At 48.4% G+C, this 25,280-nt stretch overlaps 1 protein-coding gene across 1 annotated transcript in view; it reads left to right on the forward strand.

The window, feature by feature from the left end:
• Nucleotides 1–1,588: 1,588 nt before the first annotated feature.
• The window catches only part of BARD1 (BRCA1 associated RING domain 1), a 146,419-nt gene continuing 122,727 nt past the window's right edge, over nucleotides 1,589–25,280 (forward strand). The window contains exons 1-3 of the mRNA XM_077448326.1: nucleotides 1,589–1,780; nucleotides 11,427–11,483; nucleotides 15,854–16,002. Coding sequence (XP_077304452.1) covers nucleotides 1,647–1,780; nucleotides 11,427–11,483; nucleotides 15,854–16,002 — 340 coding nt within the window. The 5' untranslated portion in view covers nucleotides 1,589–1,646. The remainder of the gene's footprint in view (nucleotides 1,781–11,426; nucleotides 11,484–15,853; nucleotides 16,003–25,280) is intronic.

Genomic DNA, 25,280 nt, shown 5'->3' on the forward strand with positions numbered 1-25,280 from the left:
CACACCTCACCCCGCTCTGTCTGGGGGGGCTGGCTGAGAACACACACCCGTGACCCCGCTCCTCAGATCCATCACACTCTCTCCTCACCCTGTTCTGTCTGGGGGGGGCTTTCTGAGCACACACCCCTCTGCCTGGGGGGGAGCTGAGAACACACACACCCCTCTATGTCTGGGGGGGGCTGAGCACGCACACCCCTCTATGTCTGGGGGGGCTGAGCACACACACCCCTCTATGTCTGGGGGGGCTGAGCACACACACCTCTCTATGTCTGGGGGGGGGCTGAGCACACACACCCCTCTATGTCTGGGGGGTGGCTGAGCACACACACCCCTCTATGTCTGGGGGGGCTGAGCGCACACACACACCCCTCACTCCACTCTGAGGGGGGCTGGGCGCACTCACCCCTCTGGGGGAGGGTGGCAGGCTGAGAACACACACCCCTCACCCTGCTCTGTCTGCAGGGGCTGAGCGCACACACACCCCTCTATGTCTGAGTGCCCACACACCCCTCTATGTCTGAGGGGGCTAAGTGCACACACCCCTCTATGTCTGAGCGCACACACACCCCTCTATGTCTGAGGGGGCTGAGTGCACACACACACACCGCCCACACACACCCCTCTATGTCTGGGGGGGGGGGCTGAGCGCACACACCCACCCCTCTATGTCTGGGGGGGCTGAGCGCACACACCCACCCCTCTATGTCTGGGGGGGCTGAGCGCACACACACCCCTCTATGTCTGGGGGGGCTGAGCGCACACACCCCTCAGCCCGGGGGAAGGTGGCAGGCTGAGAACACACCCCCCTCTATGTCTGGGGGGGCTGAGCGCACACACACCCCTCTATGTCTGGGGGGGGGGCTGAGCGCACACACATCCCTCTATGTCTGGGGGGGGGCTGAGCGCACACACATCCCTCTATGTCTGGGGGGGGGGGGGCTGAGCGCACACACACCCCTCTATGTCTGGGGGGGCTGAGCGCACACACCCCTCAGCCCGGGGGAAGGTGGCAGGCTGAGAACACACCCCCTTCTATGTCTGGGGGGGGCTGAGCGCACACACCCCTCTATGTCTGGGGGGGGGGGCTGAGCGCACACACACCCCTCTATGTCTGGGGGGGGGGGGCTGAGCGCACACACACCCCTCTATGTCTGGGGATGGGGGGGCTGAGCGCGCACACACCCCTCTATGTCTGGGGGGGGGGGGCTGAGCGCACACACATCCCTCTATGTCTGGGGATGGGGGGGCTGAGCGCGCACACACCCCTCTATGTCTGGGGGGGGGCTGAGCGCACACACACCCCTCTATGTCTGGGGGGGGGCTGAGCGCACACACACTCTTCTATGTCTGGGGGAGGGTGGCAGTCTGATAACACACCCTTCACCCTGCTCTGTCTGCAGGGGCTGAGCGCACACACCTCTCTCTATCGATGGGGGGGGGGGCTGGCTAAGTGCAGACACCCCTCATGCCGCTCTGTCTGGGGGGGCTAAGCGCAGACACCCCTCACCCCGCTCTGTCTCCGGACACACCCCCGTGTGTCACTTTCCTCACACATGCGCGCCGTGTCCTCCAGGACGCCCCTCCTCTCCTCCATCTCCCGCCATTTTTTAAGTCTCCGCCCGGCGTTGAGTCGCTGTGTGCCCGCTATGGCTTTACGTGTCCGATCTGGGAACCGACCTCCGGACAGGGAGGACCCCGGCACGGTACAGCACATGGCTGGATGGAGCCGGACCCGAGCCGCAGTGCGGGAGCTGGAGGGGAGACTGCACTGCTCTGAATGGTAGGAGAGTCATTGCTGGGAAGGTCCCGTGTGTGATCTATACCTTGTTATAGGAGGGCTGGGAGGACATGTACAGTCACTGTGTGTAGTCTGAGGGGCTTGTGATTGGTTGCTGCAGTCAGAGTGTACATGTGATGTGACCCCTGAGAGCGGACACTGCTCCCATACATCTCTATGAGGTCACCGGGGATTGGAGGAAAGAGATCCTCAGATCCTTCACAGCCTGCCCTCTCTGCTGACATCACCTGTAATGCTCCAGAGGGGGAGGGGGGAGTACTTCCTCCAATCACAGTTCACATATTGGTCAGGACTCTGAAATACACACCCAGGGTGTTGGGCCAATTGCACATCAGGATTTTCCTGCCACTTTCTGTTTACATGTAACAATCAGTATTTTTTTGCTAGAAAATTACTTATAACCCCCAAACATAATTTATTTATTTTTAAACAGAGACCCTGGGGAATAAATGGATTTGTTTTGCAATTTATGTCACATAGTATTTGTGCAGCAGTTTTTCACACGTGTTCTTGGGAAGAAAATAAAGATGCACTTAAAAAAAAAAAAAAATGAATGCAATATTGTAAAATATAAACGATGGTGTCCCACCTAGTAAATAGATCCCAAACGTGTCACACTTTAAAATTGTGCATGCCCGCACCACAGTGACAACCAACATAACTTTTACTATCCCCTTGCATCAGGTGTCCCTGGCAGAGCGTGCCCCCTGCACCTGGCTCCCCCTCGCATCGGGGGATCCCAGTCACCACGCCCCTCCTTGCGTCGGGGGGTCCCAGTCACCACGCCCCTCCTTGCGTCGGGGGGTCCCAGTCACCACGCCCCTCCTTGCGTCGGGGGGTCCCCCTGGAGTGCTTCCTTACATCAGGCATCCACATCATTGCACCCCTTTACATCAGAGTTCTTTCTTACAGCTTTCAACTGCAGAGGGCGGGAGGTGGAGCAGGCTGCAGCTGTGCACAAAGTTCTACTTCTATCCTCCTGTGATGCCAGAGGTCGGGGCATGCACGTGACATCATTGGTTGTTAGGACTCCGGTGGGCCTATCAACCATTTACTGCTGAGGATGGGAGGAGCCTGAACTGGGGGCTAGCTGGCTGATGATCCTGATAGAACTGTCACTCAGTCCAGGTTCAGGCTGTGGTCTGCCATTTAGTAATTCCTATAAAAAAAAAGTATATAAAATACAACTGTATATTACCAAAAGTATTGGGGCGCCTGCCCTTACACCCAAATGGATGAGCAAGTTTGGGGTGGAGGAACTTGACTGGCCTGCACAGAGACCTGACCTCAACCCGATAGAACATCTTTGGGATGAATTAGAGCGGAGACTGCGAGCCAGGCATCTCCAACATCAGTGCCTGACCTCACAAATGCGCTTCTGGAAGAATGGTGAAACATTCCCATAGACACACTCCTAAACCTTGTGGACAGCCTTCCCAGAAGAGTTAAACAGTCAATGGCAACCATGAAACAGTAGTCAGGACAGTCTTCTGCCGAGAGATAACCAGGCAAAAATCAATAAGATAAACCATATATTGATTTATGAGATGGACTGGCTTGTTGAACAGTTGCTGCAGTGGTGGAACCCTCATGTCCACCACTGCAGCAATTCTTCTCCAAGCCAGTCCATCTGTGGTCACCACCATAAGGTACCACTACAGCAGTGAGCAAGTTGATTGTCATCTATTCATGCAAGGAGATTTTTAACTGTTTTTAAATCATCACATGGTATTAATAAATCAATAAATAGTTTATCTTATTGATTTTTGCATGGTTATCTGTCCGCACAGGACTATCCTGACTAGCGCTTTTTTATGGTTGCCATTGACTGTTTGCATTGATATTCACACCTCTCCTGGTGTGCTCATCCATATCGCTGCTTATTGGGCACAAGTAGGACCCTGATGTTGTCCCCCAATGCTACAAATGTCCCAGCTTCCTGCCGCCAGACTTTTTTTCTGTTGTTTCTCAGAAGCTGTTATAGCTACAAAGGGTAGGCCAACTCAATATTGAACCATATGGACTGAGGCTGCAATGTCAATAAAGCTCAAGTGTGTGTAAAGGCAGGTTTCCCAATACTTTTGGTAATATAGAGTATGTAAGTGCACAAAATCATGTTCTTAGATGCACTTTTTATTACTCTTAGGAATCTGAATGCAGTACATGTTTACCTGCCTGTATGAATGGCTCCATTCAAAACAATGCAGCTGTGTTTAGACCTGTAATTAAAAAAACATTTGTATATGCGTTTTTTGAATGAAGCCTTAAAAATAGAGCCTGAAAAATGCCTCATCTGCAGTCCCAGTGTGAAAGTCCTAGTGCTTTCACACTGGGGCGCTGCGCTGGCAGGACTTAAAAAAAAAAAAAAAAAAAAAAAAAAAAAAAGTCCTGCAAGCAGCATCTTTGGGGTGCTTAAGAGCGGTGTATATACCGCTCCTAAAGCACCCTGCCCATTGAAATCCATGGGCAGCGCTGCGGAAGCACCTCAGCAACGAGGCTTTTAACCCTTTATGTGGTCGCCAGCAGGGCTTAAAAGCACCCCGCTAGCGCCTGAAAAGCGCCTCTAAAACTATCTGTCGGTGTGCAAGGGCTCTTAGGCCCAGTTCACACTGGTGTGACATGCGCTCCCATTTTGAAAGTACATGTCGCATGACAAGCCGCACCCCATTATGTGAAATGGAACAGTTCTAATTGGAGCGACTTGAGTTGCTCCGACTTAGAAAAAGATTCCTGCACTACCTTTGGTGCGACTTCGGCACAACTTGCATTGACTTCTGTTAACTGCTTCCTGACCGCTTCACGCTGATATACGTTGGCAGAAGGGCACGTACAGGCAGAATCACGTACCTGTACATTTCCCTTTAAGAGGCAGCGGGGGCACGCGCGCCCACGGGAGGCTCCGTGAGTCCAGTCGCGGGTCCCGTGGACTTGATAGCTGGGGGGATACCCGCGATCGCCTCACGGAGAGGAAGAACGGGGAGATTCTTAAGTAAACAAGTATCTCCCTGTTCTGCCTAGAAACAGTGACACTGTGATTGGAGCAGAGATCAGTGATGTGGAAAACACAGCCACACGCCCCTATGACACACTTAACCCTTACACTGCCACCTAGTGGTTAACCCCTTCACTGCCAGTGTCATTTACACAGGAATCAGTGCATTTGTATAGCACCGATTGCTGTATAAATGACAATGGTCCCAAAAATGTGTCAAAAATGTCCCATGTGTCTGCGGTAATGTCGCAGTCACGATAAAAATCGATGATTGCCGCCATTTAAAAAAAAATGACATAAACTATCCCCTATTTTGTAAACGCTATAACTTTTGCGCAAACCAATCAATAATTGCTTATTGCGAATTTTTTTAAAATTTTTTTTACCAAAAATATGTAGAAGAATATGTATCGGCCTAAACTGAGGAAAAAAATGGTTTCTTTATATATTTTTGGGGGATATTTATTATAGCAAAAAGTTAAAAATAATGCTTTTTTTTTTCAAAATTGTCGCTCTATTTTTGTTTATAGCGCAAATAAAATAAAAACAGGGGTGATCAAATACCACCAAAAGAAAGCTCTATTTGTGGGAAAAAAGGACATCAATTTTGTTTGGGAGCCACGTCGCACGACGGCGCAATTGTCATTTAAAGCGACGCAGTGCTGAATCGCAAAAAGTGGTCTGGTCAGGAAGGAAGTAAATTCTGTGGTTAAGGAAGTCGTATGCAACTTGTGCCAAAGTTGCGCTGGAATGTCAGCTTCAAAGTTGCGGCAGTGTGAACCGGGCCTTAGTGGGAATTTTGTTTTATTTATTGTGAGTATAGAGTCCTGTTCCAGCTGTAATTCCTATTCCTAGATTTTTAATTAAACTGAACTAAGAAAACAATAAAATATTTGAACGGGCACAAATTGTGCATTTCCTAGTGTAGTTTGTGATTTGTTTTAAATATATATTTAGATTTCATAAAACCTTTTGAAGGGCTGTATTGTTTACCCGCTGATGTTCCTTGTGCTAGTGACCCACTAGGCAGCACTGCACTCTCTGACACATCAAAGAAGGGTTGTTTATTTGGGCAACATGCCTATTAGAGTTATGCCCTGTACACACGGTCGGACTTTCCAACGGAAAATGTGCGATCGGATCGTGTTGTCGGAAAATCAGTTTGTGTGTGGGCTCCATCGGACTTATCCGTCGGAATTTCCAACACTCAAAGTTTGAGAGCTGGATCTAAAATTTTCCGAGAACAAAATCAGATCATTTAAATTCCGACTGACAAAGTGCCACACATGCTCAGAATAAATTACAAGATGAAAGCTATTGGCTACGGGCCTCTTTATAGTCCTGTCGTATGTGGTTTACGTCACCTCGTTCTGAACGATCGGATTTTCCAACAACTTCGTGCGACCGTGTGTATGCAAGACAAGATGGGCCAAAATCCGTCAGAAAAAATCCAATGGATTTTGTCATCGGAATGTCCGACCGGGTGTACAGGGCATAAGACAACAGCAATATAAAAAAAAAAAAAACAAAAAAAAAAAACGGACCATAAACAAAGTATACAGTAACAACAAATCAGATCATATCAGAATCACAATTGATGGAGACAAAAGGGCCTCTTATTTGGCCATGGGGCCGTGAAAGCACAGTCCCTCCTTATCACTCTTCTTGCTGATTAGTGGTAAAAAGCTGTGTGTGTCTGTCATTGGGGCCCAACCTCTGCGTTGGAGCATGCTAAACAAAGTTTTGTAATCCTGACAAGAAAAGGTAAACCTCGCTTTACCGCTACAAGGCGGCCGCTCTGTGCAGAATCGGGTGTATAAATGTGTGTGTGTGTGTGTGTGTGTATATGTATATATGTGTGTGTGTGTGTGTGTGTGTGTGTGTGTGTGTATATAATATATAATAAATAAAATGTGTGTATGTGATTCTTCTTTTCCAGGTAGAGGTGCACACCACTTCTGCTATGATTAGTCACAGCAGAAAGAGATTTGCATGTGCCGGCCAATGGGTGGACACGCTGGACCAAGCTCTACATATGTAAAAAATGCAGAGCTCCGTCCTGTCAGCAAGGATGTGCTGGAGTTTGATTCCCTCTAAATCAGGGAATACAATCCAGCACATCCCTTAGTGAAAGCAGCTCATAGTACGCACAAAAAACGCAGGTTAGGCACACATTTAACATTTGATCGCTCCCAGATGTTTAACCCCTTCCCAGCCAGTGTCATTAGTACAGCGACGGTGCATATTTTTAGCACTGTATTGGTGTTACGGGTTCCCAGTGTCAAAAGTATTAATTTGTGTCAGATTTTCCGCCGTAATATCGCAGTCCCACGATAAATAAATACAAATTCCAGTATATATCCCACAGTTTGTAGATGCTGTAACTTTTGTGCAAACCAACCAATATACGCTTATTGAAAATTTTCATACTAAAAATATGTAGCAGAATGCATATTGACCTAAATTTATAAAGACCTTTTTTATTTTATTTTTTTTTTTTTTTTCAAATACCACAAAAAAGTCCATCTATTTGTGGGAGAAAAATTTCATTTATGTGCAGCGTGGCATTAATCAAACTTTGAAATCGTGCAACTTCACTTGAAGCCACAAAATTTCAAACTGCATGTCAGTGCGACTTGGAAGACATCTGTGTGGTTTCATGTATATCTATCTATGCAAGTTGCAGCTGAACTTGCAAAAAGTAAGGCATGAATTGCTTTCAAAACCAGTGTAACTCTGATTTGACTGCTTCCATTACAAACAATAAGGTTTGACTTGTCATGCAATTATTAACTATCAAATCGCATGACAGTCTCACCGATGTGACCGGGGGCTAAGATCATCTAAGACGATGTGTCTCCTGAGTGTTGGGATTACAAGAGTTGGTTATATCACAGCTGTACAGCTCTGTGTTCTCATTAATGAAAAGCAATCTGTACCCAATGACCAGCAGTTCAAGGCTCTCCCTGCCTCTGTTGAATTCATCATGTGAGTATGTGCTTCCTCCACCTGTCCTGCTACTACTCATTACCCCCACCAGTCATGAGATCACAAGTTATTAGGACGTAGGTCTGACGTGCCTTCTTCTGTACCAAGATGACTGCCTCGCCTCTGCACAAAGACACTCTGTTTCAGTTGCGTACAGTATTTGACTGCCTAGAGACAGGGTCGGCAATCCGTCAATCCCGGGCTACCTGTCGACCATGGGTAGGTGACAGGTAGACCGGGAACGGGTCTGCGCTGCTGACCCACACTTTTTCTCTCTGCCCTCAGCCTCCCTTGCGGCACCTTCGGTCCTCCTCTCTCTGCCCCACGCCTCTGCCACTGTCATCAGTGAGCAAGAGCCAGCAAAGCTCAGGACGGAGGGCAGGGGCAGGAGCTGGCCAAATTAACTTTTCACGCTAACACACAGGTGATTGGTTGCTGGGTCCTAAGCAACCAATTACCAGCTTGTTAATATGAAAAGTCACTCTGCCAGCTCCTGCTCCCACCCCCTGTCCAGAACTGTTACCTCACGGTCTCCTGTGTGCACAGGTAGGATGCAATGGGAAGGGGGGGACACTACTGTGCGTGGGGGGTAGCCCTGTCCATGATAGTGTCCACGGGCCCCCTTCACAGCCCCCCCTCACACACACACAGTAGTGTCCCCCCCTTTCCCATAGCAGTGTCCTCTACCACTCTTCATTTCACCCCCCCCGTCCCTGCAGTCTGAGCGCAACGCCCTCCTTAACCCTGCAGTCTGAGCGCAACGCCCTCCTTAACCCTGCAGTCTGAGCGCAACGCCCTCCTTAACCCTGCAGTCTGAGCGCAACGCCCTCCTTAACCCTGCAGTCTGAGCGCAACGCCCTCCTTAACCCTGCAGTCTGAGCGCAACGCCCTCCTTAACCCTGCAGTCTGAGCGCAACGCCCTCCTTAACCCTGCAGTCTGAGCGCAACGCCCTCCTTAACCCTGCAGTCTGAGCGCAACGCCCTCCTTAACCCTGCAGTCTGAGCGCAACGCCCTCCTTAACCCTGCAGTCTGAGCGCAACGCCCTCCTTAACCCTGCAGTCTGAGCGCAACGCCCTCCTTAACCCTGCAGTCTGAGCGCAACGCCCTCCTTAACCCTGCAGTCTGAGCGCAACGCCCTCCTTAACCCTGCAGTCTGAGCGCAACGCCCTCCTTAACCCTGCAGTCTGAGCGCAACGCCCTCCTTAACCCTGCAGTCTGAGCGCAACGCCCTCCTTAACCCTGCAGTCTGAGCGCAACGCCCCCCCCCCCCCCCCAGTCCCTGCAGTCTGAGCGCAACGCCCCCCCCCCCAGTCCCTGCAGTCTGAGCGCAATGCCCCCCCCCAGTCCCTGCAGTCTGAGCGCAACGCCCCCCCCCCAGTCCCTGCAGTCTGAGCGCAACGCCCCCCCCCCCCCCAGTCCCTGCAGTCTGAGCGCAACGCCCCCCCCCCCCCAGTCCCTGCAGTCTGAGCGCAACGCCCCCCCCCCCAGTCCCTGCAGTCTGAGCGCAAGGCCCCCCCCCCCCAGTCCCTGCAGTCTGAGCGCAACGCTCCCCCCCCCCCCAGTCCCTGAAGTCTGAGCGCAACGCTCCCCCCCCCCCCCAGTCCCTGAAGTCTGAGCGCAACGCTCCCCCCCCCCCCAGTCCCTGAAGTCTGAGCGCAACGCTCCCCCCCCCCCCAGTCCCTGAAGTCTGAGCGCAACGCTCCCCCCCCCCCCCCCAGTCCCTGAAGTCTGAGCGCAACGCTCCCCCCCCCCCCAGTCCCTGAAGTCTGAGCGCAACGCTCCCCCCCCCCAGTCCCTGAAGTCTGAGCGCAACGCTCCCCCCCCCCCCCCCCAGTCCCTGAAGTCTGAGCGCAACGCTCCCCCCCCCCCCCCCCAGTCCCTGAAGTTTGAGCGCAACGCTCCCCCCCCCCCCCCCAGTCCCTGAAGTTTGAGCGCAACGCTCCCCCCCCCCCCCAGTCCCTGAAGTTTGAGCGCAACGCTCCCCCCCCCCCCCAGTCCCTGAAGTTTGAGCGCAACGCTCCCCCCCCCCCAGTCCCTGAAGTTTGAGCGCAACGCTCCCCCCCCCCCCCCCCAGTCCCTGAAGTTTGAGCGCAACGCTCCCCCCCCCCCCCCCCCAGTCCCTGAAGTTTGGTTTGAGCGCAACGCTCCCCCCCCCCCCAGTCCCTGAAGTTTGAGCGCAACGCTCCCCCCCCCCCAGTCCCTGAAGTTTGAGCGCAACGCTCCCCCCCCCCAGTCCCTGAAGTTTGAGCGCAACGCTCCCCCCCCCCCCCCCAGTCCCTGAAGTTTGAGCGCAACGCTCCCCCCCCCCCCCAGTCCCTGAAGTTTGAGCGCAACGCTCCCCCCCCCCCAGTCCCTGAAGTTTGAGCGCAACGCTCCCCCCCCCAGTCCCTGAAGTTTGAGCGCAACGCTCCCCCCCCCAGTCCTTGAAGTTTGAGCGCAACGCTCCCCCCCCCAGTCCTTGAAGTTTGAGCGCAACGCTCCCCCCCCAGTCCTTGAAGTTTGAGCGCAACGCTCCCCCCCCCCAGTCCTTGAAGTCTGAGCGCAACGCCCCCCCCCCCCCAGTCCTTGAAGTCTGAGCGCAACGCCCCCCCCCCCCCCCAGTCCTTGAAGTCTGAGCGCAACGCCCCCCCCCCCCCCCCCCAGTCCTTGAAGTCTGAGCGCAACGCCCCCCCCCCCAGTCCTTGAAGTCTGAGCGCAACGCCCCCCCCCCCCATTCCTTGAAGTCTGAGCACAACGCCCCCCCAGTCCCTGCAGTCTGAGCGCAACGCCCCCCCCCCCCCGATCTCTGGACTTTTTTGTAATCCACTGCATTTGCGGTTAAAAATGTATCATCACCCGCAGTAGATCACACAGGCAGCGCATTTTGAACATGGTGCAGGAAACGCACATGGAGCATGCCTTTCTGGCATTGCGTTCTGGTGTGAACCGGCCCTAACAGGACGCTTTGCCCAGTGATGTTTGACTTCATCTGTGTTGGTCAAGTAGATCTCAATCTCTCTTAAACACCATACACACTATCAGATTTTCTGCTGATTTTTTGTCTTCAGATTTACCAAAACCATGTAGTAGAAGGACCTGCCTGATTGCATACAAATTGAAACTCATAAGGTTTGACCTCATATTATATGGTTTTGGTAAATCTGAAGGAAAAACTCAACAGAAAATCTGATAGTGTGTATGGGGCTTAAGGTTGCCTACCCCTGGCCTAGAAGAATGCTTTAGGCATCACCTATAGAGAGTGTTGTTATCGTCAATATTATTGCTAGCATTCTTGTATGCCTGCTAATAACTAGAGCAACAACTAGATACCAATGTCTTTCTAAATTCAATCTAAGCACAGTAAGGACAAATGGAAATTTGATGGTGGAAAGCTTAGAGTATCCAATGTGTCTTGTCAAGTGGGCTGTCAAGAAGCTTAGAAAATTGGCAAACTTGTGCTTGCTTTGAAGAGATGAGAGAAAAAGTGCAAATCAGCTATATAGTACTAGCACAGCTAAAGAGAGGGCGATTAAAGATACCGCCATATTAAGTCTTTATTATGCAATATGACTTTTGATTTTATTTTACTAAGCATAGCTGAGGAATGCTGCATCTTGGTCTCTTTAATGTGTTATTTTCATTAAATTGTTGTTTTCTTGTTCCTGCAGCTTGTTGATGTTGAAGCAGCCTGTGTGCTTGGGTGGATGTGAACATGTGTTTTGTAGGTAAGTTACACTTTTCGTTATCATCTGACTTCTAATAGGTAGTTGAAGGTTTGTTTTTCTAGGTGCATCTTAACTTTTAGACCAGATTTAGACCTTTGCAGTGCTTTACTATATGCACTTTAACCACTTGCTTACTGGGCACTTTTACCCCCTTCCTGCCCAGGCCATTTTTCAGCTTTAAACCCCTTTCATATTATGAAATTTTTCAGGCCATTTAGCGCTAAAAATAGTGCCTGTAAAGCACATTAAAAATGCCTCATCTGCAATCCCAGTATGAAAGCCTGAGTGCTTCCACACTGGGGCGCTGTGCTGGCAGGACAGCAAAAAAAGTCCTGCAAGCAGCTTCTTTGAGGTGCTTTAGGTGTGGTGAATCACTCCTAAAGTGCCCCTGCCCATTGAAATCAACGGGCAGCGGTGCTTTGCGGGCACTCTTAACCCCTTATTCGGCCTCTAGCGGGGGTGAAAAGTGCCTCTAAAACTACGGTAAAGCGCCGCTAAAACTAGCGTCTCTTTACCACCGACGCCCCCGCACTTTCAGTATGAAAGGGCTCCTACAGTGCTGTCATGCAACACTGTACCCATATGACATTTTTAAAGTAGAGCTTTCTTTTGGTGGTATCTATTCACCACGGGGTTTTATATTTTTTTGCTAAGCAAGTGAAAAAAGACCAAAAATTTGGGGGGAATTTTTTTTTTTTTTTTTTTTTTTTATAGTTTGGTGTAAAGTTTTGCAGACAGGTAATTTTTCTCCTTCACTGATGGGCGGCACTGGTGGGCACTGTTGGGACTGCACTGATAATCAGGAAACTAATAATCAGTGCCCTGATTATCATTGCTGTCAGTGTGAGAAAAGGAAAGCCAATAACTGGCTTGTGTTTACATCAGCTGTCATTGGACACAATTGATCACGTGGTAAAGGGCCAATGTGATTGGCCATTTACCCCAATCTGTGATTAACTGTGTCCCGAAGGACTCAGAGATCACAGAGGGGGCACACAGGCAGCGCAATCCTGGGAGGACATCCATGTATTCCTGCGCTGTAGGCACCTTTCCTTATAGCCGGATCAGCAACCCGTAGATCGCGAGCTACCTGCCAACCACCGGGTAGGAGACAACGCAACGCTCTCCTAAACCCTGCATTCTGAGCACAGCGCCTTCCTGATCCCTGCACTCTCTTGTAATACTTTTTTATTGTGTCCACTGCATTTGCAATCTACATTTGGGGTTAAAAATGTTTTATCACCTGCAGTAGATTACAAAGGCAGTACGTTTTGAACATGGTTCAGGAAATGCACATGGAACATGCTTTTCTGGCATTGTGTTCTGGTGTGAACCAGCCCTAACCCTGCCTGGTGATCTTTGACTTTATCAGTGTTGTTCAAGTAGATCTCCATTTCTCTCTAAGGTTGCCTACCCCTTCCTTATAATAAGCTATCCCATTAATTTTGAATGGGCTGCAAATGTACCTTTTTACAGACCTACACCTTTGGGGAATGTGCCTTAGGGCTCCTGCACACGGACTTGTCCATGTACGGAGCCCGCTCTGCTCAGCGGGGGATCCGTCGATCCCCGCTGAGTAGGAAGATCACAGATCTGACTCTGCACACTGTGCAGGGACGGACCTGTCAGAGCGTCGCTCTCCCCTATGGGGGATCGGATGAGGATGGACCGTAGAGTCCGTGGTCACCCGATCCGATCTTTAGACTGATGGAAAAGTAGGTTTTTCCTCCGTCACACTTTTTCGGATCGGAGCGGGTCGAATGTCAGTGGACATGTCACTGCTGACATCGGACGCTCCATAGAGTTCTATGGAGTGTCCATTTAGGTCCGCCTAAAAAAACTGACAGATGGACCTGAACGGACAGTCCGTCTGAAAGAGGCCTTAGGGTGCCATTTAAAATGCTTGTTGTCAGTATTGTGCTGGGGCAGGAGAACAGACAGCTTTTGTGCTGCTTCTAATGAAGAAAAAAACATCCAGGAGGAGCTGGGACTTTGATGTGAGTTCATTCAAAGTAATGAGGTGACAAAAACATTTGGAGAGCTTACTGGCTCAGGTTGGGTTGCTCACAACAGACAAGGCTACCCTCCAGTGGCTGCTCCAGCAGACTACCAGATAAAAAGCATGCACTAATGGAGGGAGGGCCAGACAAAAGGATTTGAGTCCTAATTCATTTATCAGTTTGCTAATCTGGGCTGCAACAAAACACTATATAATGTAAATGTGACTGGAGTTTTGTTGTAGCCCTGTTTCTGACCCCTGAAACGTGTTGGCTGTTTTTATTATTATAAACTAATACATTAGTTTGGCCTCTCTTATCCACTGATCGTCCATCTGTGCTGCTTCTGGTTGATGCTTCTAATCTAAGAGAGAGGGAGAGTGGATACAACTAAATCAAGACAGTCCTCTTTCCCTAAGTTAAAACAAAAGAAGGAACAGAGCAACCCCATAGTGTAGCATAAAAGATTAAATAAATGACAATTTATTTAAAAATAGAAATGCACTCACATGGAGGGCATGGCATAAAGGTGAATTGGGAGCCAGAAAGTCAGAGAGGCAGCCAGAGAACCACCAGCCTTGGCCAACGGCTGGGGATGAAGCATGCTGAAGATGGAGAAAGCCACTGTCACTGCCTTGAAATGAATGAAGAAGCCAACTGGCTTTGAAATGTGTCCTGTGTCTACAACGCATTTGTTTACAGCGACATCAGGGATTTCAGTCCTGGGTTGAACATCGATTGCAGTTGCAGTGACAGCAGAGTTTAAGTGCACTAACCAACCCTCTTAAACCCTCGTTTTCTAAACTAAAATGTATATCTACCAGCTACTTACTAACCACAGTAAGACAGATGTGGTCAGCCCCATGCTTTTTTATTTAATTTTTTTTATTTTTTTACATTACATCTTAAATGCAAAAATTTTCCTTAAGCTCTGGCTTTACTGGTAAGTGAGGGTTCTTACACTCCTATATGGGGCAATCTCTGGTCTTGGTAGAGTGCCCCATACAAGTCCATACAAGTTCATGGCAGCTTATTGTGCAAACATGCTCTTCCTCTGTTAAGACCTATGAAGAAAAGCTGCTTCTGCCAGCTTGGGAAGATGATTGCAGATGATTGCAGAACTGCAGGTGGACATGGTAGTTGAATGAGGTCCCTAGCTAATGTGTTGTGTTTTTTTTTTTTTTTTATTATTTTTAAGGGAAGACTGCAATAATCACATTTATGTGTCCAGTGAAAATGTACAATACTTAACCATTTAAGGATAATAATTCAAAACATTGAAAATTGCCATTTGTGACTGTTCTCAAAGTGGTTGTAAACTCTCCCCCACAACTTTGTCCCATGTAAATCAGCATAAAAAAACCCTAATGAACACTGCTTGTAGATATCTCCTTACTTGCTTAGTATTGTTGTAATCCCTTTTTTGTTCTTTAGAATGACGTCACTGAGCATGCCCAGATCTCCCCTGATTTACGGCACACTCTCTATGTGCTTGTCTATCTGTTATCAGGACTTCCTACGGCACACCATTGAAATCCCAGGAGGCTGCATAATCACTCAGAGCTTCCTCCTACACCCCATGTGACATCACATGAAGTGTAAACCTGGCCATTACTGCAGTCTTATCAGCTGAAGCTGATAAGACTGACACAGGCAAACATTAGACAATTGGCACAAGTAAATACTATGAAATAAAACAAGTCGGCTATGAACAGGGAAGCAGGGTTGCCATAGAAATGTTGGATTGAGAAGGAGGCTTGGTTAACAGTACAGGAAGTGCTCAATGTAAGGGCGGAAATGCACCCCACTGTGGACTCAGAAAACAATACTTAAGATGGCACTGCCTAACCCTTGGAAACAAGTTTTTTAAAGTTTCTTTAAACAGTAAGTAATATATGATTTGGGCTGGATTACAGTGGCTATAGTTTGATAATTACTTCTTATAATGAACTAAATGAAAAGAAGCATCAGAGTGGGAGAGTTTACTTCCTCTTTAATGAGTCATTGACCAGGAGTTGTGCAGGTCAGGAATTCCAACGTCAGCTCCATGAATCACCAAGTAGTAAATTAAGGACAAGGGTGTCAACCCCAAAGCTTGCACATTCAATAACAAGTCGGCAATCATAGTTCTCATATTTGGCAGGTTCCCCTTGACAGCAGGTCTTCGAAGTTTCTATGTTGGTATAAGTAAGCCAGCTCCTGAACATAGAATACAATTTATTTGAATATCGTTATTTACAAGTGACACAGTAATGTTTTGTTCAATTAAGCTACAGTAGAACATCAATATTTTACAGTACAAAATAATGTTTCGATTGGGTATTTTTGAGCTATGAACAACCCTTTGATTTTTTTTTTTCTTTGTATTTTAAGGACTTGTGTGGATGAAAATGTTGGAAATGAATGCCCCTTGTGCCACACACCAGCCTGGGTAAAAGATGTGCAGATCAACAGGCAACTTGATAATATTATTCAGCTATGTAGTAAGCTAAATGGCATACTGGATAAAGGAAATAAAGATGGTGAGTTTTGTGTTACATTTTATTTTATTTTATTTTTTACAGTTGCGAACATTGGCATCATTTTACATACACATGTATTTATATGTGTTGGCCCACCTTATAACAGCTTCAACTCTTCAGGGAAGGCTGCCCACAAGGTATAAGAATGTGTCTATGGGAATATTTGATCATTCTCCCAGAAGTGCATTTGTGAGATCAGGCACTGGCTTGCAGTCTCCACTCTAATTCATCTCAAAGGTGTACTATTGGGTTGAGGTCAAGACTTTGTGTGGGCCAGTCAAGTTTCTCCACCCCAAACTCGCGCCTCCATTTTATATATATATATATAATTAGTCCCTGAAGTTGATTTGTTGAAATCAGAAAAAATGGGCATTGCAGCTTGTTGTGTATGGAGCTGGAGTTTTGTTTTACATCATATGGATGGCTGGGTGCATGTGCGTCACTTGCCTGGGAAAGAGATGGTACCAGGATGCACTGTGAGGAAGACAAGCTGGTGGAGGTAGTGTTATGTTCTGCTGGAAAATCTTGGGTTCTGCCATTCCTTCCTACAGTGAGGGTAAAAAAGTGTAAGATCCCCTGCTGACACAGAGCCATAGTATTAACTATATGGGGTATATAGGCACCTTCAGGTGATGGACACTAGCACACCTAATTCAGGAAGTTTACTCCCTATACAACCCCTCTTCCTACCAGGAGTACAGGAGAGTTTTTCGCTAGTGTCTAAGGTGTTGGTCACGAGTGAAGATGTGCTCTGAAGAGCTCCGCTGGAGGGACCCTTGCTGGATTTAAAACAGCCTCCACAGACAGGATCCATCCAAAGTGCCACTGAGGGCAATGTGGATGGGACCCGGGCCTCGTATAGGAAGAACAAGGTTTTGCCTGTAACTCCACTCCACTAAAGTTTTTCCTGGCGGGGTGCTAATGCAGGTCCAAGGGAGTGGAACTTCGATAAAAAGGGAACCAGTCCTTGAAGGTTTGCTAAATGCAGCCTGCCGTCATGGGTGAAGGTTGGATCTGTCTGTTATCAGCAGAATCCTGCGGCGAGGATAAGGAGCCTAAGAACTTCTTCCTTGAGTAAAGTGTTGTCATGCCTTAAGTTCTCCACTAGAGGGAGTAAATGCACATACCTTTGTGTGCTGCCTCTCAGTTCAGCTCTGTGTCAAATGGTTAAGACAGCAGGTGTGTGGTCTCATCATACAGCTTTGTTCAGAGGGGATTCCTATCCAGGAAAACGTTTGCATCTCTGCATCTTTTCCCCATGAGGGAAAGGGGCTGGGGGGTACAACAACACTTTGTACTCCCCCACCCCCCCTATATTGTATATTGTATTTGTGTGCCTTGTTCCAGCCTCCCCTCCCCTCTCGCTGGGTCTGCTGACTGACAAGACCCGGGAACTGTTTGAAGTTTTAAAACGGGGGGGAGGGGGGGTTGATGAGCAGAGGGGGCATTGCTTAAGCACGGCGCCATGTGCGGTATGTAGCCTCCATGAGGACACACGGCGCAGGCGCTTAAAATACGTTCTCTTCAGCTAATAGCTGGAGAGTACAGCTGCTGTTGACACAGGAGCGGTGGGGGCACGTAAGGTGCTGCATACAGGCACTCCCAGTTAGAGGAAATACATTTTACTCAGCACAAAGCTGAACTTTATTAGCAGCATTGTATTGCTTGACTATTTCTCAGCAAGTAGCGCATTTACTTAGTGTCTCTGCTTTTGTGCTTAGGACTAAGCCTCCCAAAAAAGACACCACAGGTACCAAAACTTCACCCTCGGGTGCTGGGAACTCCAGTCGTGCCTCCACACTGTCATCTTCTCCTGAAATACCAGAGGTGGCAAGCCAGGGTGAGTCCTTGGAACCAATTGGTGGTGCAGCTGCTTCTCACATCTCAGCCACTGTATACGTGACTGAAGATGCCTTTTCCTCCACCCTGTTGGGGCTAGAAGGAAGATTAGCGGTTTTAATCGCATCCTCCATACAAAGGATAGGAAGCATGGTAGATCCCCCCCCCCCCCTCCCCCACCTTGGACCCTTTACCAAGGGAACAGTAGGTAGAGGATGAGGTGTTGTCCTCAGGCGATCAGGAGGAAAGACAAACTGTTTACTCCTCTGCAGAGGAAACAATGGTAGATGAACCCTTTTCAGCCTCACAGTCTGAGAAATTGCTGTTACAAGCTCTTACGGAAATGGTTTGTTCCGATTTCAAGCTACCCCTAACAGAGTCAGTTGAAAGTGTTTTTCTTCTTTGGGTTCCTTAAAACCTTCACAGCCTTTGCATGTGTTTCCTGTCCATGCATTACTAGAACAGCTTATTTATGCTGAATGGGATCACCCAGATAAGCATTTTCTCCCTCCAAAGAGATTCACAATACCCTATCCCATGGAGGAGAAATTCACCAAAAGATGTAATGTACCAGCAGTTGACGCTGCTATATCCAGGGTGAATAAAATTCTAACTTGTCCAGTTGACAATGCACAAATGCTTAAAGATCCAACAGATAAAAGGTTGGAATTCCTGTTTAAAAGCCTCTTTTTCTTTTGCAGGTGCGGTTACTCAGCCTGCATTCGCAATAGGCATCTGTCAATCCCTAAAGGACCAGTTTAGACAGACCCTTAAGGTGCTTCCTGTACAGCAAGCCTGGGATTTGGCCGAACTGCCAAGAGCGTTCTGTTTTGCCATAGACACCTTTTAAAGATTCTATTCACCAGGCGTCCCGCCTTGCGATTGTGCTAGTACACTTGCGTAGGATCCTGTGGTTAAAAAATTGGTCAGCCGAAGCACCATGTAAAAGGCTCCTGACTGGTTTTCCTTTTCACGGGGATTGGCTATTTGGGGATGATTTGGACAAATGCATCCAAAAGATTTCAAGTGGAAAAAGTACTCTCTTGCCAGTTAAGAGAAGGAATAAATGCCCTTCATTTAAGCAGACTCTTTCTTCTGCACCAGGGGCATCCGGCTCTAGGCAGTGGCGATGGCCTTTGCCGCCAGAATCTTGAGGAAAGTCTCAGGGTCAGGCCCAGGCACAAAAGAAGTCCTGGGGCGGAAACCTGCAAAACAGAATTCTAAAGCCTCTTTATGAAGAGATGCCCCTACTCGCCGGGCAGGGGAGTTAGACTTCTGCAGTTCTCAAAAGTCTGGCAAGAGGAAATTCAGGACAGATGGGTCATCTCCACGGTAGTTCTAGGGTACAAACTAGAATTTCGGCGTTTCCACCATCTCGTTTTATGAGGTCAAACGTTCCCAAAGATCCAGGGAAAAGGCAATCTCTGTTTCTGGCACTAGACCGATTACTGGCTCAAGGAGTGATCATACAAATCCCCACAGAAGAGCAAGGTTTGGGGTTTTATTCAAACCTCTTTACGGTACCAAAACCGAGTGGAGATGTCAGACCCATTCTAAATCTGAAGAATCTAAATCGGCTTCTGAAGATCTGCTCTTTTCTCATGGAGTCGATCAGGTCGGTGGTTTCTATCCTACAAGGAGAAGAACTTCCGGCAACTATTGACATCAGGGATGCATATCTGCTTATCCCTATATTTCCCGCTCATCCATCCTACCTTACAAACACTAAATTTAATGACTTGGCTATTGAAACCCACATTCTGAAGAAATGTGGGCTTTCCGGGTCAGTTATCTCTACCTTGATTAATGCAAGGAAGCCAGCTTCCAGAACTATATATTATAGAGTCTGGAGGGCTTATGTTTCCTGGTGTGAGTCCAAGGGTTGGCACCCTTGGAAGTATAACATAGGCAGAATTCTTGCCTTTCTACAATTAGGGGTAGAGATGAAGCTGGCATTGAGTACTATGAAGAGCCAAGTCTCAGCTTTATTGGTCTTATTTCAAAGACCGCTTGCTTCACATTCTTTGGTCTGGGTTTTTATGCAAGGGGTAATGTGGCTTAATCCGCCAGTCAGACCCCCTTTGAACCCTTGACTTGAACTTAGTTTTGTCAGTGTTAGAAAAAAAACAGCCATTTGAACATATCCAGCATACTCCCTTATTCCTTCTGACAAGGAAGTTAGTGATCTTGGTTGCTATATACTCGGCAAGGAGGGTTTCGGCATTGGCTGCTCTTTCTTGTAAAGAGCCATATTTGATTATTCACGAGGACAGAGTTGTGTTGCGTCCTCCAAGTTTTCTGCCAAAAGTGGTCTCAGGTTTTCACCTGAACTAAGATGTTGTCCTGCCATTGTTTTTTCCAAAACCATGTTCTAGGGTAGAGAAGTCACTACATTGTCTTGTTGTGGTGAGAGTGGTCAAGGTCTATTTAAAGATGACTGCTCAGATCCGGAAGACTGATCTCCTTGTTTGTGTTGCCAGAAGGTCCTAGGAAAGGACAGGCAGCGTCGAGATCCACTGCCGTTAAGTGGATTCGGCAAGTTTATAATTCAGGCTTATGATTTAAAGGGTAAGATTCCACCTTTTCAAGTCAAAGCACACTCTACCAGAGCAGTTAATGTTTCTTGGGCAGTGCATCACCAGGCCTCCATGGCTCAGATCTGTAAGGCTGCAACTTGGTCTTCAGTTCATACATTCACCAGGTTTTATCAGGTGGATGTAAGAAGGCATGAGGATATCGCCTTTGGGCGCAGTGTGCTGCAGGCAGCAGTATAGGCCCTCAAGTCTGGGGGTGCCCTGCGGGTTATGTCTCCATCCCCTCAAATAGCATTGCTATGGGACTTCCCATATAGTTAATACTAGGGCTCTGTGTCCCGTGATGTACGATAAAGAAAATAGGATTTTTATAACCGCTTACCTGTAAAAAAAAAATGTCTTGGAATACATCACGGGACACAGTGGAGTTTTGGGATTTGTGTATATTCCTTTGCTACAAAACTGGGGTACTCAAGGTAGGAGGTGGGGTTATATAGGGAGTAAACTTCCTGTATTGGGTGTGCCAGTGTCCATCACCTGAAGGTGCCTATATACCCCATATAGTTAATACTATGGCTCTGTGTCCCTTGATGCACTCCGAGAAAAGGATTTTACAGGTAAGCTGTTATATAAATCCTATTTTTGTGGGTGCGCGCCCATTGGCCAGCGGGGGAGCCAATCGGCAGGTTTCGGTGGATTCGATGTCTGCTGGCCATCCGCGATCGTTCTCCGCAGTGACAGAACAGGGCTCTGCCTGTGTAAACAAGGCAGATCTCCATTCTGACAGGGGAGATCACGCAGATCCTGTCTTTCTGCTAAGCAGGAAGACTGATCTGTGTGTTTCCCCATGCAACACTGTACCCAAACAGCATTTTTATCATTTTGTTCCCACAAATAGAATTTTTTTTTGGTGGTATTTGATCACCACTGGGCTTTTTATTTTTTGCGAAACAAAAAAAGACGCTAATCAGCTCTCCTCTACTCACGTCTGTCAGTGCGAGAAAAGCCGATACACGGCTCTTCCAGTTTACACTGTGATCAGCTGTGATTGCACACAGCTGATGATATGGTAAAGCCTACGTCAGAGGCTCTTTACCAAGATCGGTGATGTGGTGTGTCAAACTGACACACCACACCAATGATCGCCACACTGCATGCCCCTGCGGGCACGCGATGGTGGCTTATCCTGCTGGATGTCATATGACGTCCAGTCAGGATAACTTAACCACTTTGCGCACGTTATTCTGTTATATGGCGGGCGGGAAGTGGTTATAGTTCTGTCCCAGTGCTGACAATGTTGATAAACATTTGCCCGCTCCTTCTTTTTTTTTTTTTTGACAACTGTGAGTGAGCAGAGAACACCTCTGCACTGCATGAATTGTGGAAATGCTAGATTAAGATCGTGAGGGGGGTTGAATGGAGATCACAATATTATTTTTTATTTTTTTAACAAATAATCGTGCAGGTCCTTCTGAATGATTACTATTGGGTTGGAGTCAATTGGCCAGGTTTGGCATTTTCTTGATTGCTTAATTCTGTTTTCCTGGTTCAAAGGAAACTTGTGCAGAGAGAGAGAGCTGGGGGGAGTTTCTGTTGTCAATTGCTATGGTGCCTGAGTTACTAAGTACAAACGTGCTGCAATCAAAGTCAGAATGTCTGATTTGCCTGTTTTGTTCTGAGTTATTCAGAAAATCTCAAAGCCTCTGGGTCAGGTTGACCAGCAGATGACTAGCTTTTCTTTTTTTATAGAAAAGGTCAGCAACAGCAGCGGTGCTGGTACTTGTACTATCTGCACAGTGCATGAACTCGTATATATTTGGATGATACATAAATTTTTATATATATAGTAATATCTCTCTATCTTGTTTTTATTTTAAAAACTGAAGATAAAAAGGACCAAGCCCCTTTTTGCGATTCGGCACTGCAGCGCTTTAACTGACAATTGCGCGGTCGTGCGACATGGCTCCCAAACAAAATTGACGTCCTTTTTTTCCCACAAATAGAGCTTTCTTTTGGTGGTATTTGATCACCTCTGCGGGTTTTTATTTTTTGCGCTATAAACAAAAATAGAGCGACAATTTTGAAAAAACATACACTATTGTTTACTTTTTGCTATTGTTTTTTCCAAAGTGTTCTTCCAGGACAGCCCTTGAGAGATGGAGGTCCTCCCATCGACACAGGAAACACATTGCCACAGTTCAAAAGGCGGTCCCTCAGGTCCCTGGTCAGTCATTTGTGTTTCCTCCGTCGGAGGAACATGTTGCCAGGAACCTGGAGGCCCCTCTCAGGGGCTGCCTGAGAACCTGTAAGCCATAAGGGACCGGGTCCTGTTTTTTGGCTGCAGTTGGGTCCATAGCTATTTTTTTGTGGCTCGGGTACCGTCCAGCTGAATCGGAGCAGACCCGTTACCCTCCTCCTTCCAGTGCCGAGGTGGCCAGGGGCAGAATGACGCCGGTTTCCCCCAGGAGCGGTGAGTGGAACCTGCCATCTCTGCTCCTTGTTGCGGTGGGGTCGGAGACGCCGAGCGTCATTTCCGGCGGAACCGCGTCATCACTGTGTGCCGAGACTTCCGGTTCCCGGTCTCTAGGGTACAAGGAGGAGAGGGAGAGCCAGCGCTGTGCCTGTACAGTCCCGACCAGCGTCCAGCAATACCGGACTAGCGGCGGGATCCGTAGCGGCAGAGGGGGACCATGGAGGCTATTCCCCAGGACACTCCGGTGGAGACAGGCACCAGCCAATCCCAGGTAGGCTGCTGGGCATGCTATTACTCTGTTGGAGTGGTGGTGTTTGTAGGCTGGGTTCTGTAGTGCCCCACGGTGGTGGTTAACTCACAGTTAAGGATGTATGCAGTTGGTGGTGATTCTAAGGAGGGACATGGAGCTGACGCTAAAAAATTATTTGTCTTCTTATTTTCAGGCTAAAGAGCTACCTAAGGAAGACAAGGCAGGCCGCAAAAAGTGCCCTAATTGTGGGAATAGGTTGTCCTCTGGCTCTAACAAAGCCCTATGCAAGCAATGCATTGCAAGCTTGCTTAAATCTGAGGCAGATTCCCCCTTAGCAAAATTTTTGGGCTCCTTTAAAGAGGAAATGGCGTCGACCTTTAAATCCCTCCGGGAGTTAATCACTGACGTAGGGTCAGCTGCATCCACTAGTAAAACAACTGCAATCTCCTCCTCACCATGCCTTACAACACCCAGCTCAGGGGAGCCCCGTATGGTCAGGGACCCTAGCCCCACGTTGATTAGCCCCGATTCCTCTGACACAGACTCTGATCAAGCAACATCTAAAGCCTCAAAGTATAGATTGTCTCTTGAGGAAGTTGATGAGCTAATGGGTGCTATCTATGATACACTGGAAATTGAGGAGGAAGAAACTCAGTTATCCAGACATGATAAGATGTATGAGGCTCTGGGGAAAAAGAAAGCAAGTGTTTTCCCTATACATAAGGTGCTTTCTGACCTTGTCCTTAAGGAGTGGTCTGAACCAGATAAAAAGGTTTTCTTTCCTAAATCCCTTAAGAGAAGGTTCCCTTTTGATGAGAGCCCAGAGGCGGTCTGGAATAAAAATCCTAAACTAGACGCCCCTCTGTCCAAAATCTCAAAGCAGGCTGATCTGGCCTTTGAGGATATGGGCCATCTGAAAGATCCCATGGACAGGAGAACAGACATTGTCTTAAAGAGGGCCTGGGATGCCTCTATGGCAGGCTTAAAACCAGCTCTAGCCACTTCTTGTGTAGCTAGAAACCTGGAGTTCTGGTTGTCGCAACTACAGGAACATTTAAAAGCAGGCACTCCTAGGGGGGAGCTTCTGAAATCCTTCCCTATGCTTTTTAAGGCCACCAGTTTCATCTCTGACGCCTCCACGGACTCCGTAAAATTTACGGCTAAGTCAGCAGCACTTTCAGTGGCAGCAAGGAGGTCAGTATGGATGAAAACTTGGGGGGGAGACACGGCGTCTAAAACCCGCCTGTGCAGCGTCCCTTTTACAGGAGACTTAGTCTTCGGGCCTGAATTAGATTCTGCCTTAGAAAGGAGGGCGGATAAAAAGAAAACCTTTCCCGCAAAAAAGAAAAATTTCCAAAGAAAATTTTTTCGTCCCTTTAAGGAACCCTCTAAATCAGAGAAGAGTTCAACCCCCAAAAAACATTGGTCGGGACATAAAGGGAAAGGGTGCATACTGTTTAGCCGCCCCAATCAGGATCCCAAACCCCAGTGACCTCAGGGTTCCTGTGGGAGGAAGATTAAGCAAATTTCCCAAGGCGTCTTTCAGGACAGCACCTGAGAGATAGCGACTCCACCCTCCTCGTTAGGAAACACCTTCTTCCTCCAGACTTTAAAGGGAGGCGCCTCCCTACCACACATCAGTTTTTGTGTTTCCTCCGGCCCGGAGGGAACACCTTTTGGGAGGGAGTCTTTTTCTCTTAGGTGTTCCTGAGGGACTAGGCTTCTTTCCCTTTTTTTTTTTTTTTTTTTTTTTTTTTTTTTTTTCCTCCTTTAGAGACCCGCTGTCCTCCCGACCTACCCACGCCTCGTCAGCGGTAGCAAGCGGGCTCCTCTTCCCCTCTTGTGCTCGGAGAAGATTCGGTGGCCCGCACGTTCGTAGGCGCGGCGGCGCGCGTGTGCCGCCGCCATGTTTTTTTTTTCGGCGGTCGCGCCGGAAGTGACAGAGCGGGTCATCGGGTCAGCTGAAACGTCGTTTCCGGCGTGGACGCAGGGGGGAGGAGGGAGGACAGGTGCTGGTGCCTATTTCCGCTTCCGGTCCGGTGCAGCTGCATGGCGTGACTCCGGAGGCGGCGTTTAGCCACAAGTGGATCTCTGCACACCTGTTATGGAAGATTCAGCGTCTGCAGCGGTGGGGACAGGCACAGGCACTAGCAAAGCCCAGGTAAGAGGCAGCGGTTAAAGT

Source organism: Lithobates pipiens, unplaced genomic scaffold, assembly GCF_037356315.1.
Source record: "Lithobates pipiens isolate NorthernLeopardFrog02 unplaced genomic scaffold, aLitPip1_a1.2 Scaffold_22, whole genome shotgun sequence".
NCBI lineage: Eukaryota > Metazoa > Chordata > Amphibia > Anura > Ranidae > Lithobates > Lithobates pipiens.